The 24,505-nt window shown below is 42.7% G+C and overlaps 1 protein-coding gene across 1 annotated transcript in view; it reads right to left on the bottom strand.

The window, feature by feature from the left end:
• CMC1 (C-x(9)-C motif containing 1) overlaps window positions 1-24,505 on the bottom strand; it is a 64,423-nt gene that overhangs the window by 4,085 nt on the left and 35,833 nt on the right. Inside the window, exon 3 of the mRNA XM_010842047.1 lies at window positions 1,800-1,890. Within this exon, the coding sequence (XP_010840349.1) occupies window positions 1,800-1,890 (91 nt within the window). The remainder of the gene's footprint in view (window positions 1-1,799; window positions 1,891-24,505) is intronic.

Raw genomic sequence — 24,505 nt, 5'->3', positions numbered from 1 at the left:
GTGCTAGTGCTAAGTTGTTTTAATCGTATCCAACTCTTTGTGACCCTATGGACCACAGCCTTCCAGGCTCCTCTGTCCAAGGGATTCTCCAGGCAAGAACACTGGAATGGGTTGCCATTTCCTTCTCCAGGGGATCTTTCTGACCCAGGGATCAAATCCGCATCTCACTGGCAGGTTGAGATCTGCACTGGCAGACAGGTTCTTTACCACTGAGCCACCTGGTGGAGACTCGTGGTCAAGTAGAATTCTTCCTCAGCAGCTCTCATTCCCTTCCCACATTCCCGTCCCTCCTCTCGGTTTCCTCTCTGCTCCTCTCTCTTCCAAGCAGCGGCAGCCTCCCCCCAACCCCCAGCCCCCCGGATGGTCTAGGACCTCTCTTCCCCCTCTCAAGGGCGAGAGACAGCGGGATATTCCAATGATTAATATTCACATAGCAAAAGCTGAAAATAACACAGACGAACTTTTAACAAGAGCCGACATCTTCTGAGTACCTGGTATCGATACCCTCTACGTCCCCATTGCTGGAGTGACGTGTTTCCACGTAAGGAATAATATCCTGCTGGAGCGCAAGGACCCTGCCCAGGGCACAGCAGAGCTGAACCCCAGGGGGCCCGGGAGACCAGCCTGCTGCCCTCTCCAGTCCTGCTCCCAGCTTCAGGGCCACCCTATCCCAACCGAGAGCAACAGGCACAACGGAGACTGAAACTGAGCTGTCAAAAGCCATGAATCAGGTGCCCAGGGAAGTTAACAGTCACACAGACGTGCAAGAGGCCCACATGCATCCAGTGTCTCCTGGGGGCTCCAGGGACCAGAACTCTTATTTCTCCACAGTTAAATGCTGCAGGTCTGGGCTCATAAAAAAGAGCAGCTATTAGAATTGTTTTTATTTATGATTAACTTGAGAAAAGAGTGGACTTGGAGTATGTTTCCGTATCTATAAATGCAGATAATCAGTATTCTAAGAGCGCGTAAATCCATGTGTACCTTATTTGTTATCAAAAAAGTAAACAATTTAAGATTCAGATAATCACCACTTTCTTTTTATGTAATCATCTAAGAAGTATCTGACATAGATGCTCGCAGGCCAGGGGAGCCGAGTACAGAAGGTACTGATCTGTTCTGACCTCACAGTCGTCTGATCTCACAACGACTGCCAGCTCCCTGCTCACGAAAGCGCTGCACCCGCCACACCCCGTCAGAAACGTGGGTGATGATGAAATCTGGGGCGACGAGCAGAAAGCACCTGCATTCAAAGAACTCCACACACTTTTACTTTAAGACTCAACAAACTACAATGAAGTATCAGTGAGCACATTTAAGAACTATTTTTTAAAGTAATTTAACTTCAGAAATCTAAATATACCTTTGTTTCCTTTGTTTGATTTATTACAACTCTCCTAGAAGTTAAATATATTCATCCAAAAGATCCTAAGGCTGGTAAAATTACCTTTTCATTAAAAGATAAACATAAGCATAATATATTCAATAGATTAACCTGTTCATGAAAAGGCATTTATTAAATCCTATGAAAAATCATGTATTTTTATGGCTGACCTAATATTTTAATCAGATAAAATGCTGACAAACACACATAACTTGAAAAGACCCTTCATAAATATGTTGTGCCCCTTGTAGAAGCATCTTTACCAAATTAAAATTTTAGACTCAGCCAACAATACGATGAATCTGGTGGGGGAGAAGTACAGAATATATGACACAGAGTGAGTTAAATAACACTCTCACCTCCAACACATTACACACATACACGCAGGAACACAAACACCAAGGCTACTACTTACTAAGATGTTAGACAGTCTTTCAGTGCAGAATTCTCTTTCCGGCATTTTACTACCATAAGGACTCCAGAGTCCTTGCAACACTTAGTGAAATCTGAAATAAAAAATTTGGAAGAGAAAAAATGATCTGTAATTACATCTCTGTAAGTTTAAACAGCTCTAAAATCTTCATTCATTTAACATCTCTGGCCTAGATTGTGCTCGGCACTCACACAGTACATGTTCCACAAAAGACGTGAACGTGAATAAAAGGTGGTAGATCTGAAAGGAGGGAGGGGACCCCTGAGGTAAAGAAGGAGTTGCTTCACAGTGACACACGGAATGCAGAGATGAAGCAGGATTTCTAACTCAGACATACTTCATTTACCGCTTTGCATTCATGTCTCTGTGTCATACTTTGGTAATTCTTGCAGTATTTCAGACTCTATCAGTATTATAATTGTTATGTTGACCTGTGATCAGTGATCTTTGATGTTACTACTGTAACTGCAGACACGGAGAAAACAGCAGGAGAGCTAGAATTAGAAGTGGAGCCTAAAAATGGGATGGACTGCTTCGTCTCCTGATCACACCTGACCAGAGAAGTTGCTTAAGAATGAACAAAGACTGTGGGGTCCTGAAATGGAGTCTACTTCTGGTGAAGATGCTATAAACCTTGCTGAAATGACAACCGAGGGTTTAGAATATTACAGAAACTTAGTTGAGAAAGCAGCAGCAGCAGAGTTTGAGAGGACTGACTCCAGTTTTGAAAGTTCTCCACCAAATCAAATGCCACCAACTGGCACACTGCAGGCAGAAGAGAAATCGTTCCTAAAACGAAGAGTCCTGTGCAGCAAACTTTATTACTGCTCTCTTATTCTAAGAAACCCACATCAACCTTCAGCAACCCCACCCTGATCAGTCAGCAGCCACCGACATCAAGGCAAGACCCGCTTCCTGCAAAAAGATTACGACTCACTCAAGGATCAGGGCTCAGAGGAGCATTAGCATTTTTCAGCAATAAAGTATCCTTACTGAAGGCATGTACAGTGTTTTTTTAGATGTAATACTATTACACACTTCATAGTCTACAATGCAGTGTGGATATAACTTTCATATGCACTAGGAAGCCAAAGACTGCGTGTGACTCGCTCTACTGTGATGCTGAGTGTTTTGCATTGGTCTGGAAGCAAACCACAGCATCCCCAAGGTCTGTCTACAGAGAGGAAGCATGTACTCCATGGATGAACAACAGATCCCACTGTGCAGCACAGGGAACTACAGTCAGTGTCCTGTGATAACCACCATGGAAAAAAAGATTTTAAAAAGAATACACACACACACACAGAGATACGTGTGTGCGTGCTCAGTCACTTTAGTCATGTATGACTCTTTGCAACCCCATAGACTGTAGCCCGCCAGGCTCCTCTGTGCATGGGATTCTCTAGGCAATAATACTGGAGTGGGTCGCCATGCCCTCCCCCAGAGGATCTTCCTGACACAGGGATCGAACCCGCGTCTCCTGTGTCTCTTGCATTGCAGGCAGGTTCTTTACCACTGAGCCACCAGGGAAACCCATAAACATATGCGTATACACGCACACACACACATATACACCCATAAACATATATATATATAAAACGGAGTCACTTTGCTGTAATTGTAAATCAACTATACTCCCAATTTTTTAAAATAAAAGAGTATATTCCAGAAGAGATGAGTAGGGAGAGTGAAGGGGGTTGTATCAGACACAGCCCTTCCTGGGGTCCAGTTTCTATGACTACTGATGGCATCCTTCAACCCCGTTTCCTTCAGACAACCTGCCATGGTCCTTTACTTTGACCCCAGGGTTCCCATCCCATTCCTGAGTCAACTCTGAGGTGACCCAGAATCTAAATGGCTTTCTATCACATTTCCATTCTGGCAGTTTGCCCCTCAAATCCTACTGGCCCCCTCGGGGTCCTGCCTTCTCAGGAGCCCCGACCCACAGAACCCTGGTGCCGGAGTCCAGTCACAGCGCCCGCTGCTCAACCTGGCCTGCGCTGGGGCAGACCAGCTTGCTCCTCAGCCCCTCCTTGGGTCAGGCACGGGGCGCCCCTTCTCTAGCAGCGACTCTCCCCAGCTGTCTCGGTCCTCCCCCTCCCCGGTGGTCTCTAGTCCCAGCCTCGGCCACCTCATCTGTAACCAGCCATGTCCATGTCAGACTTTAAAATATGACACCACCCTCACCAAGAAGCTTGTATCATCATTTAGTATAAAATTATCTGGATTCTCTTCTTACCCTTCCAGCTACTATGGAATATGATTTATAATCATCTTAAAACACGCAGGTAACTTCAGGAGTCCCCATGAAGACACATAATGTGTAACAAGTGGCTTTGAACACAAGCAAACTGAAAATGACGGACATTTGTAAATGCACAAGAAATTCGAGGGGCTGTGCTGGACCGAGAGGCCTCGGGCACAGACGTCCGTCTGTCTGCAGTATCAGCGCAGTCTGCGGGGTGTGGACGGGCGGAAACCAGGCCTGCTGGTGCGGGAGGGGCCTGACTCCAGACGGAGGGCACGTCTGGTCACAGCCGTGGGGCAGCGATGCTCCAGTGCGGGTCACGGGCTCCGTGAACTAGATGTTCACCAGTCTCAGGACTGCGACCATTTGCTCTGAGTCCTGAACTGAATCAGGCATCTTTTACACTCATCGACACACGCTCTTGTGGTCTCTGTGCCGATGAGCTGGGCACGTGGCCAAATCAGAGCAAAGGAGACTTCCTGTGTCCTCTGCGACGCAAAAAGGCAAAGCAGGGGCTTCCCTGGTGACTCAGTGGAAAAGAAACCTGCCTGTCAGCGCAGGAGACACGACCTCGATGCTTGAGCTGGGAGGATCTCACATGCCGTGGACCAATTAAGCCTTGTGGAATGCAACTGCTGTGAGCCTGCGCTCTAGAGCCTGGGTGCCACCGCTACTGAAGCCTGTGTGCCCTAGAGCCTGTGCTCCGCAACCAGAGAGCCACCGCAGGGAAAAGCCACACACCGCAACCAGAGAGGAGCCCCCGCTCACTAGAGCTGGAGAAAAGCCGGCACAGCAACAAAGGCCCTGCACAGCCAAGAATAAACACGTAAAACTATTTTTTTCTAAAAAAAGGGAAAAAACATTTCTCTTTTAAAAAAAGGCAAAGCCAATGCAGGATCAGGTCCTTCTCATCGGAGGTCCTGAAGAGAGGCAGCAAGCCCACTGGAAAGCCCACTAGCCTGCACTCTGGAAGTCATTAGCATCCTTCCACGGTACTGTTCTCCACACAGCCTGATGCGAAGACCTGCCTTTCCAGAGGCAAGGGTTACGATCCTAAGCAAGAATTAAAGCATGAGCTACCCTCAATGGGAGCGTGAACAAAGTTAATCCAGAGGTGACGAATGTTCAACGGTGGTGACGGGCCGTGGGCTGGCTCCTCGCAGCCCCACTGTCATTCGGAGACTGGACCAGCTCACTCGGACGATAGCATCCACAGAAAGATAGTGGGCATCAGGGACCTCCCCTCGTAAACACGTGCGCATTGACCAAACCCCAGTCCCTTTCCAGAAAACACGAATGCAAGGGCTCCTACCAACAGTATATTCTCTGAATTCAACACTCAGTACTCTAACACTTGACAAATTTACAAGCGAACGCTCAGGCACTGACTTACGTTAAGACCTGTTTTCTCTAACGTGACTAAAAATGTCCTCAAGTAGGGAAGTGGCTCCAGATAGCAAGTGTGTGTTCCGATGGCCATAAAGGCACAGTCTCTGCATTTTCACACTTGTCCAGATCTCCTCAGGAGTAACTGTGACTGGCCCGAAGCCTCAAGCTGTTTGTAAGGTTTCTGTCACTTGTTTAGCAACACTATTTTAATGAGGATCCATCTTTCAAACCACATTAGCAAACCTTCATATGATGGTGATGTCGCCAGCTGATTTCTACAATGGTATTCTGAAACAAGCCCAATTTAAATCACTTCTGTCTCTCAATATTAAGTGTTAAAAAGTTTGTACACCTGTAAATAAATATTCACCTTTAACCACTATGAAAATGAACTGTCATTCACTTACATATACCTTAATGTAATGCAAATAAATATCAGTAAAGAGTGAGAGTAAAGAGATGATTAAAAGTTATTCCAAACTTTAAAGAAGTTTGGGCTTAAAGACAGCATTCAAGACTTTTTTCTTTAAAATATCAAGAACATGAAATTCTTTCTTTTGAAATTCCTTTCTCTGAAAGAAACCACTGAATGTCATATAAAATAAACGATGGGAAACATATTCTGTGAGCAGGATAAAATCTGCATCAAGTGAAGCTAGAGAAAACAGAGATAAAGTCTTCTCCCAACTTTAGTCTAAGATAATCGGCAAAAGAACCATACTGTAATTAAGTACAAGAATACATAATTTCCAGTTTATATAAGAAAAACTTAGGGAAACTCCATATAAAAGCAGTAAGAGAGAAATGGTTTGGAATTCATTGCTTTTCACTCATTTAATTTATGAACTTTGGAATGTATGTTAATATTTAAATAACTGCCATAATTAGGTTTCCTGATGAAGCCAAGGAGGAGCAACAAAGTGTGGATGGGAGCAGGAAGACTGACCTTCCACACGTCATCAGTTTCAAGCAACATACAATTTGGCAGACACAGTCATCCAGGTAGGACGATAGCATTCAATGAGAGATATCAATTTAAAAACATACCAGATTAAAAGAAGTAATTCCAATGTTTCATTATTTCTGAACCACTCCTTTTATAATTCAAACAATTTATATTTTCTAAACAATCCTGAGCTTATGAATTTTTACACAACTATCTTTAGACATAGCACTTATTTCTAACTTTCTAGTACTTTTATTTCCTCAATAAGTGAAGTACTTAATAAAGTACCTATTTTGTTTCAGGCATTATAAAAAGCAGAGCTCTATTTAGGTACCAATGTAATTTAGAATTTTTGACATGTAAGTTCTGTGTAATATTTCTATGACTAAACCACCATCTTGATGGTCTCACTTTTAAATCTGGAACTTCAATCTAATCGAAAAGAAAGACATTTAGGAGGTCTTGCTTACTGAAGAAATGTAGCAAGAAGATTTTTAAATCACCCTCAATTCAAAACATTTCATCAACTGCACAACAGGAAATCTTAAGCATAAAACTGCTTCCTTATAGGAAACTAGATAAAAATAAAAACAGAAATGTACTTGAAACGATGGATAAATGATCTGCCAGCAAACATTCTGACAACAACAAAATTTCAGAGACAGTTTTTCGAGAGATCCATAAAATTAATCACTCAATGGAAAACATAAACACGCAGAAGCCACCTCATCTTTCTCGAGGCTCAGTCACCAAAACAGTGACTTCCTAACTGAACTCACGCCTTCAAAACGTTTCCGTTTCCAAAGGTGAGTCGAAAACACTGCAGACGGGGAAATCACCAAAATGCCATCACGTCAACGCTCAGCAGAGGATCCAGCTGCAAATACCTCATTTATCTGTTCCTTTTTTAGTTTTTACTTTATACTGGCGTATAGTTGACAAATAGCGTTGTCAGTCTCAGGCGTGCAGCAGAGTCAGTCATCCGTATACGCATACCTGCTCTCTTTCAGATTCTTTTCCCACATAGGTCATTACAGAGTATTGAGAAGAGTTGCCTGTGCTACACAGTAAGTAGGTCCTTTTTAATTATTTACTTTATATACAGTAATATGTATATGTTAATCTCATATCATTTATTTCTTAAATTATCGGAGTAGAATGAAAATGAAAAGCACTTACATTCCTGCCTCGTAATAGTAACAACAATAGCTAACACTTCTCTTTACTGTGTACCAGGCACTAGCCAATGAGTTAGGACAGGCTTTCACAGGCATTAACTGATTAAAGAGTTTTTTCATGCATTCTTTCAGTACTTATACACAGGCTCATAAAAACGCCACTCGTTCACTCCGCTTGGGGACGGGAGGTGGGGCAGGGCGGGCGTGTGCCAGCCACGACCGCAGGCGGCGTTCCGCGTCGGGCTCCGTCCTGAGGCAGTGGAAGCCCTCAGAGGGGCTCCGCACAGCGGAACGGCATGATCAGGCTTTCTTCTGCAGAGAACTACGCGAGCTGGAAGGCAGAGAGGTGGGGGCAACAGGGAAACCAGTGAGGAACTGAGCACAGTAGTCAGACTGAGAGATGGCAAGGGGGCGAGGCAGGGAGCGGCTCTGGAGAGGCGCGGACAGCTACCAGGGGGCCGTGACGGACACGGGGACACCGTCAAGACACAGGGTGACAGACGGGGGTCGCGGATGACGCCGACGCCTCCGCTGGGCGCAGCCGGCGGGTCCGATGTCTCAGAGACACTAGAAAAGGAACGCACGCGATGGGGGAAAAGATCAGCGCGTGCTTCAGACACGTCCAGCTGGGAGGAGCCCGTGAAACACCCAAGTGGATTGTCGGGCTGAGGCAAGTGGAAGACACTGGTGTGGCATCAGTCACTTATGAAAAATAAGGAAAAGTAAAGAGGGCCCAGGTAACCACTAGGCTGCCAATATTCAAGGGTCAGTGGAAACACGGGCACCTGAAAGACGGGAGGACCTCGGGGCATCACAGAAGGTAAGGGGACCAAGAGGCTGACCCTCTGAGTAGAGATCAGGGTCCACTGGACCCAATTTTAACTTCTAACTATTTTAAAGATATTTTGATTTTCATTTTTTCTGAGGCCTTCCAAAAAACCAAAGAAAACAGATACTTTGTAATATAATAAAACTCATTTCTATCTTGCAATTATCATATGGACTCACTAGAACTTTGTGTAAAGATAAGATACAACATAGACTCAATGATCTTTTTCCTACATTTTGAAACTTTTTACTAGATCGTCCTAGGACTTCTTTCATCATGACTCATCAGTTATTTTCAACTATGCTAAAACTGACTAAAATAAGAAAACATAATGATGGAATCAGCTAGAAAGAAAGTGAAATCGCTCAGTCGTGTCCGACTCTTTGCGCCCGTGGACTGTAGCCCACCAGGCTCCTCCACCCATGGGATTCTCTAGGCAAGAATACTGGAGTGGGTTGCCATTTCCTTCTCCAGGAGATCTTCCTGACCCAGGGATCGAACTCGGGTCTCCCTCATTGCAGGCAGATGCTTTAACCTCTCAGCCACCAGGGAAGCCCAGAATCAGCTAGAAGAATGATTCAACAGTGAAATAAACCACTATTCTATCAGTTTTCTTACTGGATCATCTGGCATATTACATTATAATTTATCAATATAGAAAAGGAGTCTTTTTAATGTTTGCTTTCCTTGAACACAGTTAAGATCTTTTTTTTTTTTCACTTCCTGATTATGTTAGGTAGAATAAGAGACCCCAAAGATTTCCAAATCCTGCTCCCAGAACCCAATGAATGTCAGGTTATATGGCAAAGGGGAATTACAGTTACTAATCAGCTACAACCAAATAAGGAGATTATCCTGGATTATCCAGGGGGTCCCAGAGGAATCACCAGGGTCCTGAGAAAGGGAAAAGGGAGGCACGGATGCTAGGACTTCCAGCATCTAAACCTGTGAGAATGAAGTTTTGTTGTTTATGGATCATCAGTTTATGTTATTTTTGTTAAGCAGCTCATGCTAAGATAGTTTCTAGAAACTGAAAAAGCAAAGAAACGGACTCTCTCATTGAGCTTCCAGAAGGGAACGCAGCTCTGCCAACATGTGGATATTAACCCAGAAAGACCTGTGTCATACCTCTGAGTTAGACTGTAATGTCACACATCTGTGTTGTTTTATGGTACTAACTGTGTGTAATTTGTGATAGCCGCCATAATGAACTAACTGCACTGCCTGTAGCAGAAGAAGGAAAACTAACAAAAAGATGATTCTCACTTATTAGATGAATCAGAAAATGCATGCTAAGACCTGAAAGCAGAGCTCCAGATTCTGCTGACGACGACAAAACTACCTACTATGAATACAACCACCAACTACTATCTTCAGATGACAGTATCCCAGATGACCTTCTCAAAAATCAGGAACTGATGAGTAAATAACAAACTCTGCAGGACAAAAAGGAAACGAGGCCTCCTCATCCCATCGGTCACCTAACAAGAGGCACCTGGTATCCTGTAACAGGAACCGGCACATCCCACGTGGTAGGGACCCACGGTGGTGTTCTCCCGTGCTGGTGTGTATGTGACCCAAATACTCAGGCCTGGCTTATAAGCAAAGATGATCACAAGGAACTAGCATTTGTGGGACGGGATGTATAAGTCAAAAAACTAAAATTTTTAAAAATTAAGGAGCAAAAAAGATGACTATCTTCTCTACAAAAAAAAAAAAAAAAAATTAGTAGCCAGCGATGTTTACAAAAGCATTGTATTTTATGAAAGCAAGCACAAGAAGACCCAGGACTGCTAGTGCGGAGGGCCAGCTGGAGGTGTGCTGGAACCTGGTGCAGTACTGACAAGACAGGTGTGTTCAGGCTCACAACCAACACTTAGCTTCACTCGGGCAACACTGACCATTTCAAGTATAAAACTTTTATAACCGGGAAATACAGAATAAAAACTGGTACAGCTATATTTAATTATTATTAAAATTTTAAGATCACTCTTCCTTTGTTCTTTCAAAAATTTTTTGAATATGATTTTTAAATAGAAAAATTAATAAATAAAAGGTATCCACAGATGACTACCTTTTCTAGGACAGTATGGACTAAAGAAGGCATGGTCATGATTGTCGAATGCTAAGATGAGGAGAGAAAGTCACCTGTTAGTTTTTATGTTAAGACTTTGTGACATTCTGCTGTCTAGGAATATCTTTGATTCACGTAAGGTCAGGGAAAGGATTAGAACAAACAAAAATCTTTGCTCCTTATCACAGATGAATTAAACATAGCTTTTATTTCCAGGGAGAAGGCAATGGCACCCCACTCCAGTACTCTTGCCTGGAAAATCCCATGGATGGAGGAGCCTGATAGGCTGCAGTCCAAGGGGTCGCAAAGAGTCGGACACGACTGAGCGACTTCACTTCACGTTATTTCCAGGACACTTATTTCTTTAATCAAGCATTCATTAAATACAAAATATGGTTCCTAACTTCAATGTACTTATAATATAGTGGCAGATGCACAAAGGAATTCAATACCAAACAGTTATCTCCATTTGGTCAGCTTAGGTTTATAGCCCTCTAAAACCTACACATAGCATATTAAAAAGCAGAGACATTACTTTGCCAACAAAGGTCTGTCTAGTCAAGGCTATGGTTTTTCCAGTGGTCATGTATGGATGTGAGAGTTGGACTGTGAAGAAAGCTGAGCACCGAAGAATTGATGCTTTTGAACTGTGGTGTTGGAGAAGACTCTTGAGAGTCCCTTGGACTGCAAGGAGATCCAACCAGTCCATTCTGAAGGAGATCAGCCCTAGGATTTCTTTGGAAGGAATGATGCTAAAGCTGAAACTTAGTACCTTTGGCCACCTCATGCGAAGAGTTGACTCACTGGAAAAGACTCTGACGCTGGGAGGGATTGGGGGCAGGAGGAGAAGGGGACGACAGAGGATGAGATGGCTGGATGGCATCACTGACTCAATGGATGTGAGTCTGAGTGAACTCCGTGAGTTGGTGATGGACAGGGAGGCCTGGCGTGCTGTGATTCATGGGGTTGCAAAGAGTCAGATACGACTGAGTGACTGAACTGAACTGAACTGAAACTGTACACACAAGGCTACCAAGCAAGGTCTGAAATGCACCTAGTCTGAATCTCCATGTACTGTGAGTATAAAAGGCACACTGGAGGGATTCCCCTGGGGGTACAAGGGTTAAGCTGGTTTGGGGAGCTAAGATCCCACATGCCTTGTGGCCAGAACCAAGACACAGAAGCAATATTGTAACTAATTCGATACAGACTTCAAAAACATCTTAAAAAAAAAAAAAAGACACAATGATTTGTGGGAGCTTAGGATGAAAAATAATAAGCAGGGTGATAATACATAGCCTTGATGTACTCCTTTTCCTATTTGGAACCAGTCTGTTGTTCCATGTCCAGTTCTAACTGTTGCTTCCTGACCTGCATATAGGTTTCTCAAGAGGCAGGTCAGGTGGTCTGGTATTCCCATCTCTTTCAGAATTTTCCAGTTTATTGTGATCCACACAGTCAAAGATTTTGCCATAGTCAATAAAGCAGAAATAGAGTTTTTCTGGAATTCTCTCGCTTTTTTGATGATCCAGCAGATGTTGGCAATTTGATCTCTGGTTCCTCTGCCTTTTCTAAAACCAGCTTGAATATCTGGAAGTTCACAGTTCACGTATTGCTGAAGCCTGGCTTGGAGAATTTGGAGCATTACTTTACTAGTGTGTGAGATGAGTGCAATTGTGCGGTAGTTTGCACATTCTTTGGCATTGCCTTTCTTTGGGATTGGAATGAAAACTGACCTTTTCCAGTCTTGTGGCCGTGGCCTCTGCTGAGTTTTCCAAATTTGCTGGCATATTGAGTGCAGCACTTGCACAGCATTATCTTTCAGGATTTGAAATAGCTCCACTGGAATTCCATCACCTCCACTAGCTTTGTTCATAGTGATGCTTTCTAAGGCCCACTTGACTTCACATTCCAGGATGTCTGGCTCTAGGTGAGTGATCACACCATTGTGATTATCTGGGTCGTGAAGATCTTTTTTGTACAGTTCTTCTGTGTATTCTTGCCACCTCTTCTTAATATTTTCTGCTCTGTTAGGTCCATACCATTTCTGTCCTTTAACGAGCCCATCTTTGCATGCAATGTTCCCTTGGTATCTCTAATTTTCTTGAAGAGATCTCTAGTCTTTCCCATTCTGTTGTTTTCCTCTATTTCCTTGCACTGATCGCTGAGGAAGGCTTTCTTATCTCTCCTTGCTATTCTTTGGAACTCTGCATTCAAATGGGTATATCTTTGCTTTTCTCCTTTGCTTTTCAGTTCTCTTCTTTTCACAGCTATTTGTAAGGCCTCCTCAGACAGCCATTTTGCATTTTTGCATTTCTTTTCCATGGGGACTGTCTTGATCCCTGTCTCCTGTACAATGTCACGAACCTCCGTCCATGGAAGAAGCACAAGTTGGAATCAAGATTGCCAGGAGAAATATCAATAACCTCAGATATGCAGATGATACCACCCTTCTGGCAGAAAGTGAGGAGGAACTAAAAAGCCTCTTGATGAAAGTGAAAGGGGAGAGTGAAAAAGTTGGCTTAAAGCTCAACATTCAGAAAATGAAGATCATGGCATCTGGTCCCATCACTTCATGGGAAATTAGATGGGGAAACAGTGGAAACAGTGTCAGACTTTATTTTGGGGGGCTCCAAAATCACTGCAGATGGTGACTGCAGCCATGAAATTAAAAGACGCTTACTCCTTGGAAGGAAAGTTATGACCAACCTAGATAGCATATTCAAAAGTAGAGACGTTACTTTGTCAACAAAGGTCCATCTAGTCAAGACTGTTTTTTCCAGTGGTCATGTATGGATGTGAGAGTTGGACTATGAAGAAAGCTGAGCACCACAGAATTGATGCTTTTGAACTGTGTTATTGGAGAAGACTCTTGGGAGTCCCTTGGACTGCAAGGAGATCCAACCAGTCCATCCTAAAGGAGATCAGTCCTGGGTGTTCATTGGAAGGACTGATGCTGAAGCTATAACTCCAATGCTTTGGCCACCTCATGCAAAGAGTTGACTCATTGGAAAACACTCTGATGCTGAGAGTGATGGGGGCAGGAGGAGAAGTGGATGACAGAGAATGAGATGGCTGGATGGCATCACCGACTTGACGGACATGAGTTTGGGTAAACTTCGGGAGTTGGTGATGGACAGGGAGGCCTGGCATGATGTGGTTCATGTGGTCGCAAAGAGTTGGACATGACTGAGCGACTGAACTGAACTGAGGATGAAAAACGTAACAAACTATCTTGTTCACCGTTTTTATACTGATTGCATGCTAATAAGATAGATGTGCTGTGCTGTGCTTCTTGCTCAGCATGTCTGACTCTGTGACCACATGGACTATAGCCTGCCAGGCTTCTCTGCCTGTGGGGATTCTCCAGGAAAGAACACTGGAGTCAGTTGCCATGCCCTCCTCCAGGGGATCTTCCCAGCCCAGGGATTGAACCCAGGTTTCCCGCATTACAGGCAGATTCTTTACTGTCTGAGCCACAAGGGAAGCCCTAATAAGATAGATACTATTTATTTAATACATAAGTTCAGTAAATATTAAAATTAAGCTTACCTTTCAAAACTAATGTCCCATTAAAAAATACGTGGCTACTATAGTTTAAAGAGAAGGAAAAGGCTACCCACTCCAGGATTCTGGCCTGGAGAATTCCATGGGCTGTATAGTCTATGGGGTCGCAAAGAGTCGGACACGACTGGGCGACTTTTAATTTAGTATAGTTTAAAATTATGAATATCGTCATGTTATTCTCTATGACCCAGTGGAACTTTCTGCAATGACAGAGACGCTCTCTGCACTTTCCCGTAGTGCCCCCGTAAGCCATGAAGGACGACTCAGCGCTCCAAGTGTGGCTGAGTGCAACTGAGGGACTGAATGTGTCTCTGTAATTAATTAAGGTAAAGAGTGGCGTGTGTGCAGTGGCTGCCATAGTGAAAGAGGCGGCCCTGAGTGTGTTTTCTTCCCCGCACTTCAGGTCAGATGTAGACAGGAGGCTGGTGATGAGAGCCTCAGATTGCTCATCTCCACGGACTGGAATGAAGCTCAGTGGGCACAAACTGTGATTCTGACCAGGAGCCCTTAGCATGTAGCTCTTGGAGCAGAGATGATTTCTAACAAAGGCTAACAATACATTAACTGCTCAGCAGGATCTATATCTCCATAGAATAAACTATCTTATTTCGGGTGGAGTTTTTGTTTTTCCATTTTCCTATGTGATTTCATAATTTTTTTTTCTTGCAACGTATTTAAAGATGTTAATAATAACAGCAACAAAATCAAATTAATAATGGACATATACTGGGTGTTTACTATGTACCAGACACGATGAGCACTTCATTAGCTCACTTGAATTTTACAAAAACCTAACAGAGAAGCACTGTCATCATCTGCATTTGCCAGACAAGGACACCGAGCTTTCAGTAGGCGACATCATGCATTTCCAAAACGGACAGTGCGGCAAGGACTAGCCTGGAACCGGGCCTTTAGTTCCTGAAAAACTCCGTAACTCCTATGGAATGCCACTGACTCTTCTTCACAGTGAGAACAGGGGAGACTCCTCCACACTGGGCAGAAGTTCTCATGGTCATAGCAGAGCCATAAGCCCCGCCGTCACCACACACAGGGCCAGCACCGGGCCCAGGAAGCTGGTGGGATGGCTCAGTCCTTCCGGTCCCCACCTCCGGGGGAAGAAAAGCTACAGCTTAGAGCTCTGATGCTCTGCTCCTGAGCAATCATCTAAAATAAAATGACGCCAGATACCTTGCCCTCTGGCTCCACACCTCCTTTTCCAGAATGCCTATAAAATATATTTAAATATTTAAAACAAGGATTTTACACATTAGAAAGTGACTTTTCCAAGCAGTTTACAAGAAACTGCTAAGTTCTGTGCTTGGGGTTCTAAGAGCCTTCAGAATAGGAAAGGGAGACGTCAGCATAGCTGAGCAGTGGCTGAGGAGAGCACCAACTCACCCCATCTCCCAAATGAGACACACACAAAAGAGGCCGTCAGCCTCCCCAAGCAGGAGAACCCGTGAGTATCACTAGCAGTGACAGAGGGGGAGGACTTAGACAGTGACAAAGCCAGAGAAATGCCAAGTGAGTCAATCTGGTTCATGCCGCACATGCCGGCTACATGCTCCCCCTTTGGTCCCCCAACCCCCCCGAGCCTCTGAAGTTAAAAGATCTATTCATGAACACACGCCCATCAGAGCAGCCAACAAAGGCACCATGTTTCTGCACATCCCCTGACACGAAGCAGGATCAACGCTGTAAACAACACAAGCAACGCGAGCAACACACCAGCCTGCGGCACCTTTCCATGCTTGCCAGCGGCTTCACAGTCTGCTCTGCAGGCCAGGGTGGGCCAGTGGTGACCATTCACTGCCTCCCACGAGGGGCCAGGAAAGGACCTTGTTCTCAACACCTCAGGTGGAAATGGCCAGAGAAGGAAGGACTTAGATGTCATTAACCCAAACCCTAGTAAGCAAGTGTTAGTCACTCAGTCGTGCCCGACTCTTTGTGACCCCATGGACTGCAGCCCACCAGGCTCCTCTGTCCATGAGATTTTCCAGGCAAGGATACTGGAGTGGGTTGCCATTTCCTTCTCCAGGGCATCTTCCCAACCCAGGGATCGAACCCTGTCTCCTGCACTGCAGGCAGATTCTTTACCGAGTGAGCTACAAGGGAAGCCCAACCCAAAGCCTAGACCCTTCCTCAATTCAGAAAGTCCTAATTCACCTCAGTGTGCAAACCCTGTGGGAACAGAAACACCTTACGGAACAAGGGAGCCAGTTCCGTCGTGGGGGAGGGGGTAATGTGGGGTTGGGGGATGTGTGTGCACGTAGGTATGTGTGTGCGCGTGTGCTGAGGGGCGTGGGGGAGGTTTGAGACTGGAAGAAACCAGAGTTCAGGCTCCTGCCAACCCCCGTCAAACCCCGCTGGCAGTAACAGTCCTGCTGTGCCTCCTCCTGGTGAGAACCAGCATGAACGTGGCTCCCTCCTCCTTGCCGGATGTGGTTTCCAGACTGTGGACAAAACCTGCTCACCCTCTTTCTAATCTGCTGGTCTGTCAACTTTTCTTATGTATCGGACACCTTGCTTTGCTCCAAAAGAGGAGTTGACACAGTTTGGCATTTCCCTTCAAGAGACAGCATTCGAAAAGACAGTTATGTTCTTCATATCCAAACACAGGGGACAATTCAAATACAAGCATAACTATGACTACTCCTTTCTTATAATAAAAGCCATTTGTAGAGAATCATTAAGAGAATGGCGTATCACAAGCCATTCCTCATCCTGTCTTCTCTTAGCTGAAGCAAAAAATATCTTTATGTAAGTAAAAAAAAGCCTTGGCACCCTGCAAAGCCACTTAGCAGCTTTCTTTTAATCTAACAGAGTCACACCAACAGCCTAAGTAGAAATACTAAACCACAAAGCTCTATCCGGCCACTAAAGAAAGTGCACAATTGGGGATGATCTCCAAGACTCAAAGTGAAAACAGCAAGGACACACGTATACACACACACACACACACACACCTATACAGACAGTACAGAAGGGCTGGGGGCGGGGGACCAGGAAGGGATGGGTGGCCGTCATGGTCTCAGAAGAAAACCTGGAGTCTGCGGGGGGAACGGAAGAAGCAGGTTTCTATTGTGTTGTGGTAGTCTGTCCCTGTGCCAACCTTACAAAATGCAATTTTAAAAAAGGAAAGTGAATAAAGTAATACCTTTGTGCAGAGGAGGGGGAGAGAGGAGGTCTGGCTTTGAAGCAGAGTGAGAGGTCATCTCTCTCAATTTTTTTTTTTTAAACAATCCTCTTCCATTTCCTCAGAACTGCCCATTAGTGACAAAGGGCAGGGACCTGTCTTTCTTGCAACAGAACACCCCACTCTTCACAGTCAATGGACACTTCTGCCTGGATGGCTTCATTTCATTAAATGCTGACTGTTCCCAAATAAAAATGTGGGCATTCCTTTTCACAAATTACAGAGCTGCAGAGATCCTACGATTCCCACCCCACCAATGCCACGTGGAGCCCTAAGCCAAGGTAAAAAGACACCGTCAAAACCCACACTCCTGGCTTTCTTTTAATTTAACACGGTCACACCAACTGCCAAAATGCAAGAAACCCAACACTGGTAACGCGTGCTCCCTTGCTCATAAACTGGTCCCAATTCTCGGTTTTAAAGAGGAAAAAAAAAAAGAGAACAGAAGACATGTGATGCTAAATTTAATTAGACATTTAATAAGTGTAGTGTCCCTAGTTAACAAGGCAGATCCATCCTTTCCGTTCAGGCTGCAGGTTATTTAAAGACTTTACAATTTTACTACTTAAGGGCAAGTCCTATGGAGGTGTTATCTCACCATTTATATTTTCACAACACTTATGATATTGCTATCACACTCTTAAAATAAATAAAAAGCCCATGCCGTGTGGTGGACCAATATAATGCTACATACACTATTTCTGGAAATAAACATTAAAATCATTCTGTATTGTTCACTTGATTCTTGCAGTGTTGAATATTAGAAAAAAAGTAAAACTAATTTTTTTAAGTCCCAGGTATACTTGAAAAACAGAGGTTTTGTCACTTGGTTTTTAAAATTAGGTACTAGAAAATATATCACTAGAAAATTCTGACCACAATAGCATTTTATGACAAAATTATTATGCTTTTAATTTTCTATTAAATTGTGGTTTATTAGCTTGCTACTTTAAAGATTAGACTGGGTACAGAATGAATTTAGTGGTGCATTTAATGAGACAAGAAAGATGAACATGAAAAGATGATTTTACATGGTGGTGCATAGGCTATTTGATAATTCTAACACAGTACAAAAGAAAGCTTCTCTCTAGATTGACCATGGTTCACTTAACATCACTGAATATCTAATACCTCCAACTCAATTAATTCTCACCTGATTAAGATCAGACTGATATTCAAACTAAATCATCTCTCCAGTCAAGTAGAAATCAATATTTCTGATTTTACTTTTAAATTACAATAGAAAATAAAATGCACACGTCTTCAATATGCCAAGAGTAGCTTTTCCATTCTAGTCTACCATGGCGGGGATGACACAGTTGATTAAAGAATTATTCTAATTTGAGCACCAATATGTAGTCAGAATCTGATTAATCTGAACACGGAGATGGAATAAAGTAATTAAATATATCTTATACAGGGCAAATAGAAAATTGACATAAAATAAACTTGACTTCTTTAAAACAAACTTCACTATTTATCAGCTCAAGTAGTTAGGAACGTGCTTTATTACAGACTGACTGCTCTTGGAGGGGTCTGTTTCAGGCGCAGATATTTACGAGGTAGCCAAAGAAAAGAAACAGTTCTGTTCAGGTCATCCTCCTTCTGTGATCACCACTGCACAAAGCATGCACACACCCAGAAACAATCAAGTCACTGCTTGACTCTCCCCAAAAAAGCTGGACGTGCTGAGCAGGATAAAAATTAGTGAATCTTGAAGTGATAAAATGCTTACACCCTTGTAACCTACACTTCTAAAGAGAAGATGAGACACATCTCCCTCCCTTCTCACTCCTGAGCACTCTTTAGATCCAAGACGGAGAAGGGGAAAGTCAAATTATTCACTGGGTCAATTGAACAGAAGTATTGTTTGTCTTGTTAGCAAACTCAACTCATATGAAAATGACAGAAAAATGTCAAATTTTAAACAATACATTTAAGAAAGCAAAATCACTGTTAAATATACTAATTATTAGAACTGAAAATAGTAATAAAATTTAGAGTATTTAATGCATGCCAAATATTGCTCGTTATATATATTATGTATTATATATAATATGTAAAATAGTCTATTGTAAAGATGTATTTTACATAAAAATATATGAAGCATTTATTATCTATTATTTTTAAACCTCACAATAGAGGTTATTCCTATATACTGAATAATTCATAGGTGTTACTTACCTTAGGTGCACCTTTTCTCATGTCTTACCTATCATGTCCCAGAAAAGAATGTGAAGAACCAAAAAATTAAGTAAATTAACCTAGAAATGTAGATTTCCAAAATTCATATCCCATGAGAAACAGCCAAAGAAGTTACTTAGAGACCCAAACTAGGGGCATGAAACCCAGAATTTATAAGATATGCCACTCTCCAGAAACTTGTAGAATTTGAAGCTGGGGCTACCTATGTGACATGAAGTCGGGCTATTTGCATGTCAGACTCAAAGAATATTCTTGACTTTCATGGAAGACTCTTTCCTATTTTTCTTGAACCATATAGACATCTGTTTGATTTTCTTATAACTGAAACGTATTTTCAGAGAAATAACTGTCTAATATAAGCAGTATGTACATATTATGTAGTACATGTGTATAAATATTTATAATACAAAATATTTCACATGTATATAAGAATCACAGTGCAAGCACTGAGACTACTAAGCCAGTGCACATGCCCCATGTTTAAAGGTGGAGCTGTTGCTTTATCCCAGATACTGTCTACCTTGCAGGAATGGAAAGAGCATTGCCAGACCCACGGATTCATGCTTCTTCTTTTTTTTTTTTTTTATAATTCCTTTTTTTTTATTTTATTTTTAAACTTTACATAATTGTATTAGTTTTGCCAAATATCAAAATGAATCCACCACAGGTATACATGTGTTCCCCATCCTGAACCCTCCTCCCTCCTCCCTCCCCGTACCATCCCTCTGGGTCATTCCAGTGCACTAGCCCCAAGCATCCAGTATCGTGCATCGAACCTGGACTGGCATCTCGTTTCATACATGATATTTTACGTGTTTCAATGCCATTCTCCCAGATCTTCCCACCCTCTCCCTCTCCCACAGAGTCCATTAGACTGTTCTATACATCAGTGTCTCTTTTGCTGTCTCATATACAGGGTTATTGTTACCATCTTTCTAAATTCCATATATATGCGTTAGTATACTGTATTGGTGTTTTTCCTTCTGGCTTACTTCACTCTGTATAATAGGCTCCAGTTTCATCCACCTTATTAGAACTGATTCAAATGTATTCTTTTTAATGGCTGAGTAATACTCCATTGTGTATATGTACCACAGCTTTCTTATCCATTCATCTGCTGATGGACATCTAGGTTGCTTCCATGTCCTGGCTATTATAAACAGTGCTGCGATGAACATTGGGGTACATGTGTCTCTTTCCCTTCTGGTTTCCTGGAATTTTTGTTTTATGTAAAATCTCACAATTTTAAGTAGCTCATTTAACTTTGTTTCTAGGACACCATGCAGAGGAAACACGAAACACACAGCACCCGCGCCTGAACAGTGGCTTCTGGCTGAAGGCGGACGGTCTGTGTCACTGGCTTCATGGCTCTCATGGACAGGTCAGAGAAATACGCACATGTGGCAATCCCCTTGAGTCCTACCATCACTCACTGGACAACCACTAAAGCAGAAGCCTCCTACAGATGCCAAATTAGCATCGCCACCCTAGAAGCAGAGGAATGCAATGAGGGTGTTCCCATCCCTAACTCCTCAACCTCCTACTCCACAGGCCTCAGCCTTTTCACAGTCCTACAAGGCTGGGATGGATGGAGACTACTCCTTCTGGGAATCAACGACAGGGCATCAAAATGCACTCTTCACTGAGTCTACGTTTCCTTCAAGACCTCGCTGGGTGGATACCGTGTGGGCTAACCTCCCTGACCGTGAGCTCCAAGACGCACCCGAGTTAAGAGGGGTGCTTCACTCAGAGGGGTGCTGCTTTACGACATGAATAAGGAGGTTCTTTTCCTCCTCTGTGACACTGTGTGCATGTGCTCAGCTGCTCAGTCATGTCAGCTCTGCAGCCCATGGGCTACAGCCCACCAGGCTCTCTGTCCATGGGATTTCCCAGTCAAGAATACTAGAGAGGGTAACCATTTCCTATTCCAGGGGATCGATATGTCTCCTGCATCTCCTGCCTTGACAGGCAGATTCTTTACCACTGCACCACTCCATCCCACCTCTATGACATTATCAGGCGTTTAGTGACCTTAAAAGCAGTGTGTGTGCTGCCCTCCTGAAGCTTCCAATGGAGCAGCAGAGCAATGACACAGAAAACGGAACAGCAGTTACAGAAAAATACAGCGAACATCACTAGGCGGCAGTGCCACCCGGGGGGCAAGCGTGCAGACTTCAGTGAGGTGCCGGGGCTCCCCGTGCCACAGAGAGGGAGCGGGGCATGGGAAGGACCGGCCCCGTGTGTGCAAAGAGAGATGGAAGAGTCCCAAGAAATGCAACACTACATTCTGTACCTTTCCTCTCCTACTTTAGTCAGTCTGTGAGTACAATTGCTCAAGTGAATAATTATCTAAAATACTTCTAATAATTTTACATTTTCAGAATCCAATATAATACTGTTTGTTATACTCATGCATAATATGAGTGGTAAAATTTAACAAGTCAAACACATCAGGCTTGATCTTAAGAAGCCACTTTACAGAAAACAATGCTAAATAATAATTTTACTTCTGACCTGTACCTTATTAGTAACTTTCATTAAAATAATAAAAATAAACAATAAAAATTAAATTAAAATATAAAATATTCTAAGTATAAAAATAAAAAAGGATTTGGAAATTTTTTGTCATAGGAAAGAGAAGAAAGTAGAGAAAGTAGCTGTCACAGAGTCACATTCGTTAGACTCCACAAAGAATATTTTTAATTTTAAAATAGAATGTCAACAGGGTTGACTGAAATAAAGAGAAATAAATTAATGCTAAATAATTACTAAGGAAGTTTTGTTTATGGAAATGAATAATTCAGTGTTTTACAAAGTAAATTCAAACAGCAGCTGCTTTGCTAACATTAAGCTAAAAAGAGCTTTCTCAAAATGTACAAACTTTACAACTAGAGAATCATCATATTTTTAAATATCAGAGTTATTTCCTGGGTCTTCTGGTTCTAGTGTAAAATATTACATAGTTTCAAAGGTAATCGACCAACCATTTAAAGGAGTCTCCACGTTACATTTTTCATGGGGAATATCTGTCACATTCTAGCTAACTGAATATGTGCATAATTCCTGGCTTGTTAAATCCTAGAACAGCTGGGGGAGATAGGAATTCAGATTTCTAACAATCTGTTCCCAATCCACTTGGTCCTGAGTGATTCAGATCTCAAAATTAATCAATGGCTGCCTTTGACTCCACTGCAGTTTCATTTCTGTCTCCCAACTACTGCCTCTCTTCCTCCTTCAAAAAGAAATGAATCCAAACTTTAAAAAACACACACACTTGAGAGGAACCGCACAAATTATAAATTAAGTACATTTTTACTAAATAAGGTATCCATAGTTTTTGTAAGAATCAGTTTCTCAAAACAGCAGCTAATGCAGAAACCCGAAAAATACTCTCAAAGATCAATTTGAAATGAAAACAAAACATCTCCAAACAGTCACATAAGACAAAGGGAGAACTGGGTACCACTTACATAAAAAAGTTTCTTGGTTTATCTACTGCCCAATGCAAATTGCAGTCTGAACCCCTTTAATGGATCCTGAAAATTTAGCAGATGGCAAATAACACTTGTTTTTGAAAATGAAAGAGGAAATAGCAGATATGCATTTCATCTATATAAACACATACGTACATACAAAAGTGCCTATTTATTTATGTAGACACTGGGTTGACTTTAAACTACATTTCTTACGTTAAGCCTGATGAAAACAATTTTTGAAAGCCACTGGCCTAGCGCATGCTAATTCTTATCCTCCACAACAGTAGGAAAACAACTGAAACATATTCCAACTTCATTCTTCTGTTAAATACCTAACATTTCTATATGTACCTACTCTAGGCACTTGGAAAAAGTGAGCAAAACAAACCAGGCTCCCTGTCCTCAACAGAACCAGACAAGAAATACAATATTGTAAGGTGGGTCAGAATGTGGGCACAATTATAGGAAAAAAGCAGAGAGAGGTAAGGGGATTACGGGAGGGTAGACGCAGTCGGTCCTATTTTTTGCAGGGCTGCTGAGGTTGGACCTGCTGAGAATGTGGAGGGAAAACTTGAAGTAAGGAATTAATAATATCATTTGTATACACAATGGTAGCATAATACAAATATTTTAGTTTCTTTTTCTTTTTTAATGTAAATTTTTACTTTTTGATGGGAATACCAGACTACCTGACCTGCCTCCTGAGAAATGTGTATGCAGGTCAAGAAGCAACAATTAGAACTGGACATGGAACAACAGACTGGTTCCAAATTGGGAAAGGAGTACGTCAAGGCTGTATATTGTCACCCCACTTATTTAACTTTTATGCACAGTACATCATGAGAAATGCTAGACTGGATGAAGCACAAGCTAGAATCAAGATTGCCAGAAGAAATATCAATAACCTCAGATATGGACACCACCCATACGGCAGAAAGCAAAGAAAAACTGAAGAGCCTCTTGATGAAAGTGAAAGAGGAGAGTGAAAAAGTTGGCTTGTGGGCATACACACTGAGGAAACCAGAATTGAAAGACACGTGTACCCCAATGTTCATCGCAGCACTGTTTATAATAGCCAGGACATGGAAGCAAACCTGGATGTCCATCAGCAGATGAATGGATAAGAAAGCTGTGGTACATATACACAATGGAGTATTACTCAGCCATTAAAAAGAATGCATTTGAATCAGTTCTAATGAGGTGGATGAAACTGGAGCCTATTATACAAAGTGAAGTAAGCCAGAAAGAAAAACACCAATACAGTATACTAACGCATATATATGGAATTTAGAAAGATGGTAACAATAACCCTGTATACGAGACAGCAAAAGAGACACTGATGTATAGAACAGTCTTTTGGACTCTGTGGGAGAGGGAAAGGGTGGGATGATTTGGGAGAATGGCATTGAAACATGTATAATATCATATATGAAATGAATTGCCAGTCCAGGTTTGATGCACGATACTGGATGCTTGGGGCTGGTGCACTCAGATGACCCAGAGGGATGGTACGGGGAGGGAGGAGGGAGGAGGGTTCAGGATGGGGAACACGTGTATACCTGTGGCAGATTCATTTTGAT

The sequence above is a fragment of the Bison bison genome, unplaced genomic scaffold (genome assembly GCF_000754665.1).
Source record: "Bison bison bison isolate TAMUID 2011002044 unplaced genomic scaffold, Bison_UMD1.0 scf7180017864171, whole genome shotgun sequence".
Taxonomy (NCBI): Eukaryota; Metazoa; Chordata; class Mammalia; order Artiodactyla; family Bovidae; genus Bison; species Bison bison.
This window is presented reverse-complemented; position numbering and strand designations above follow the sequence as displayed.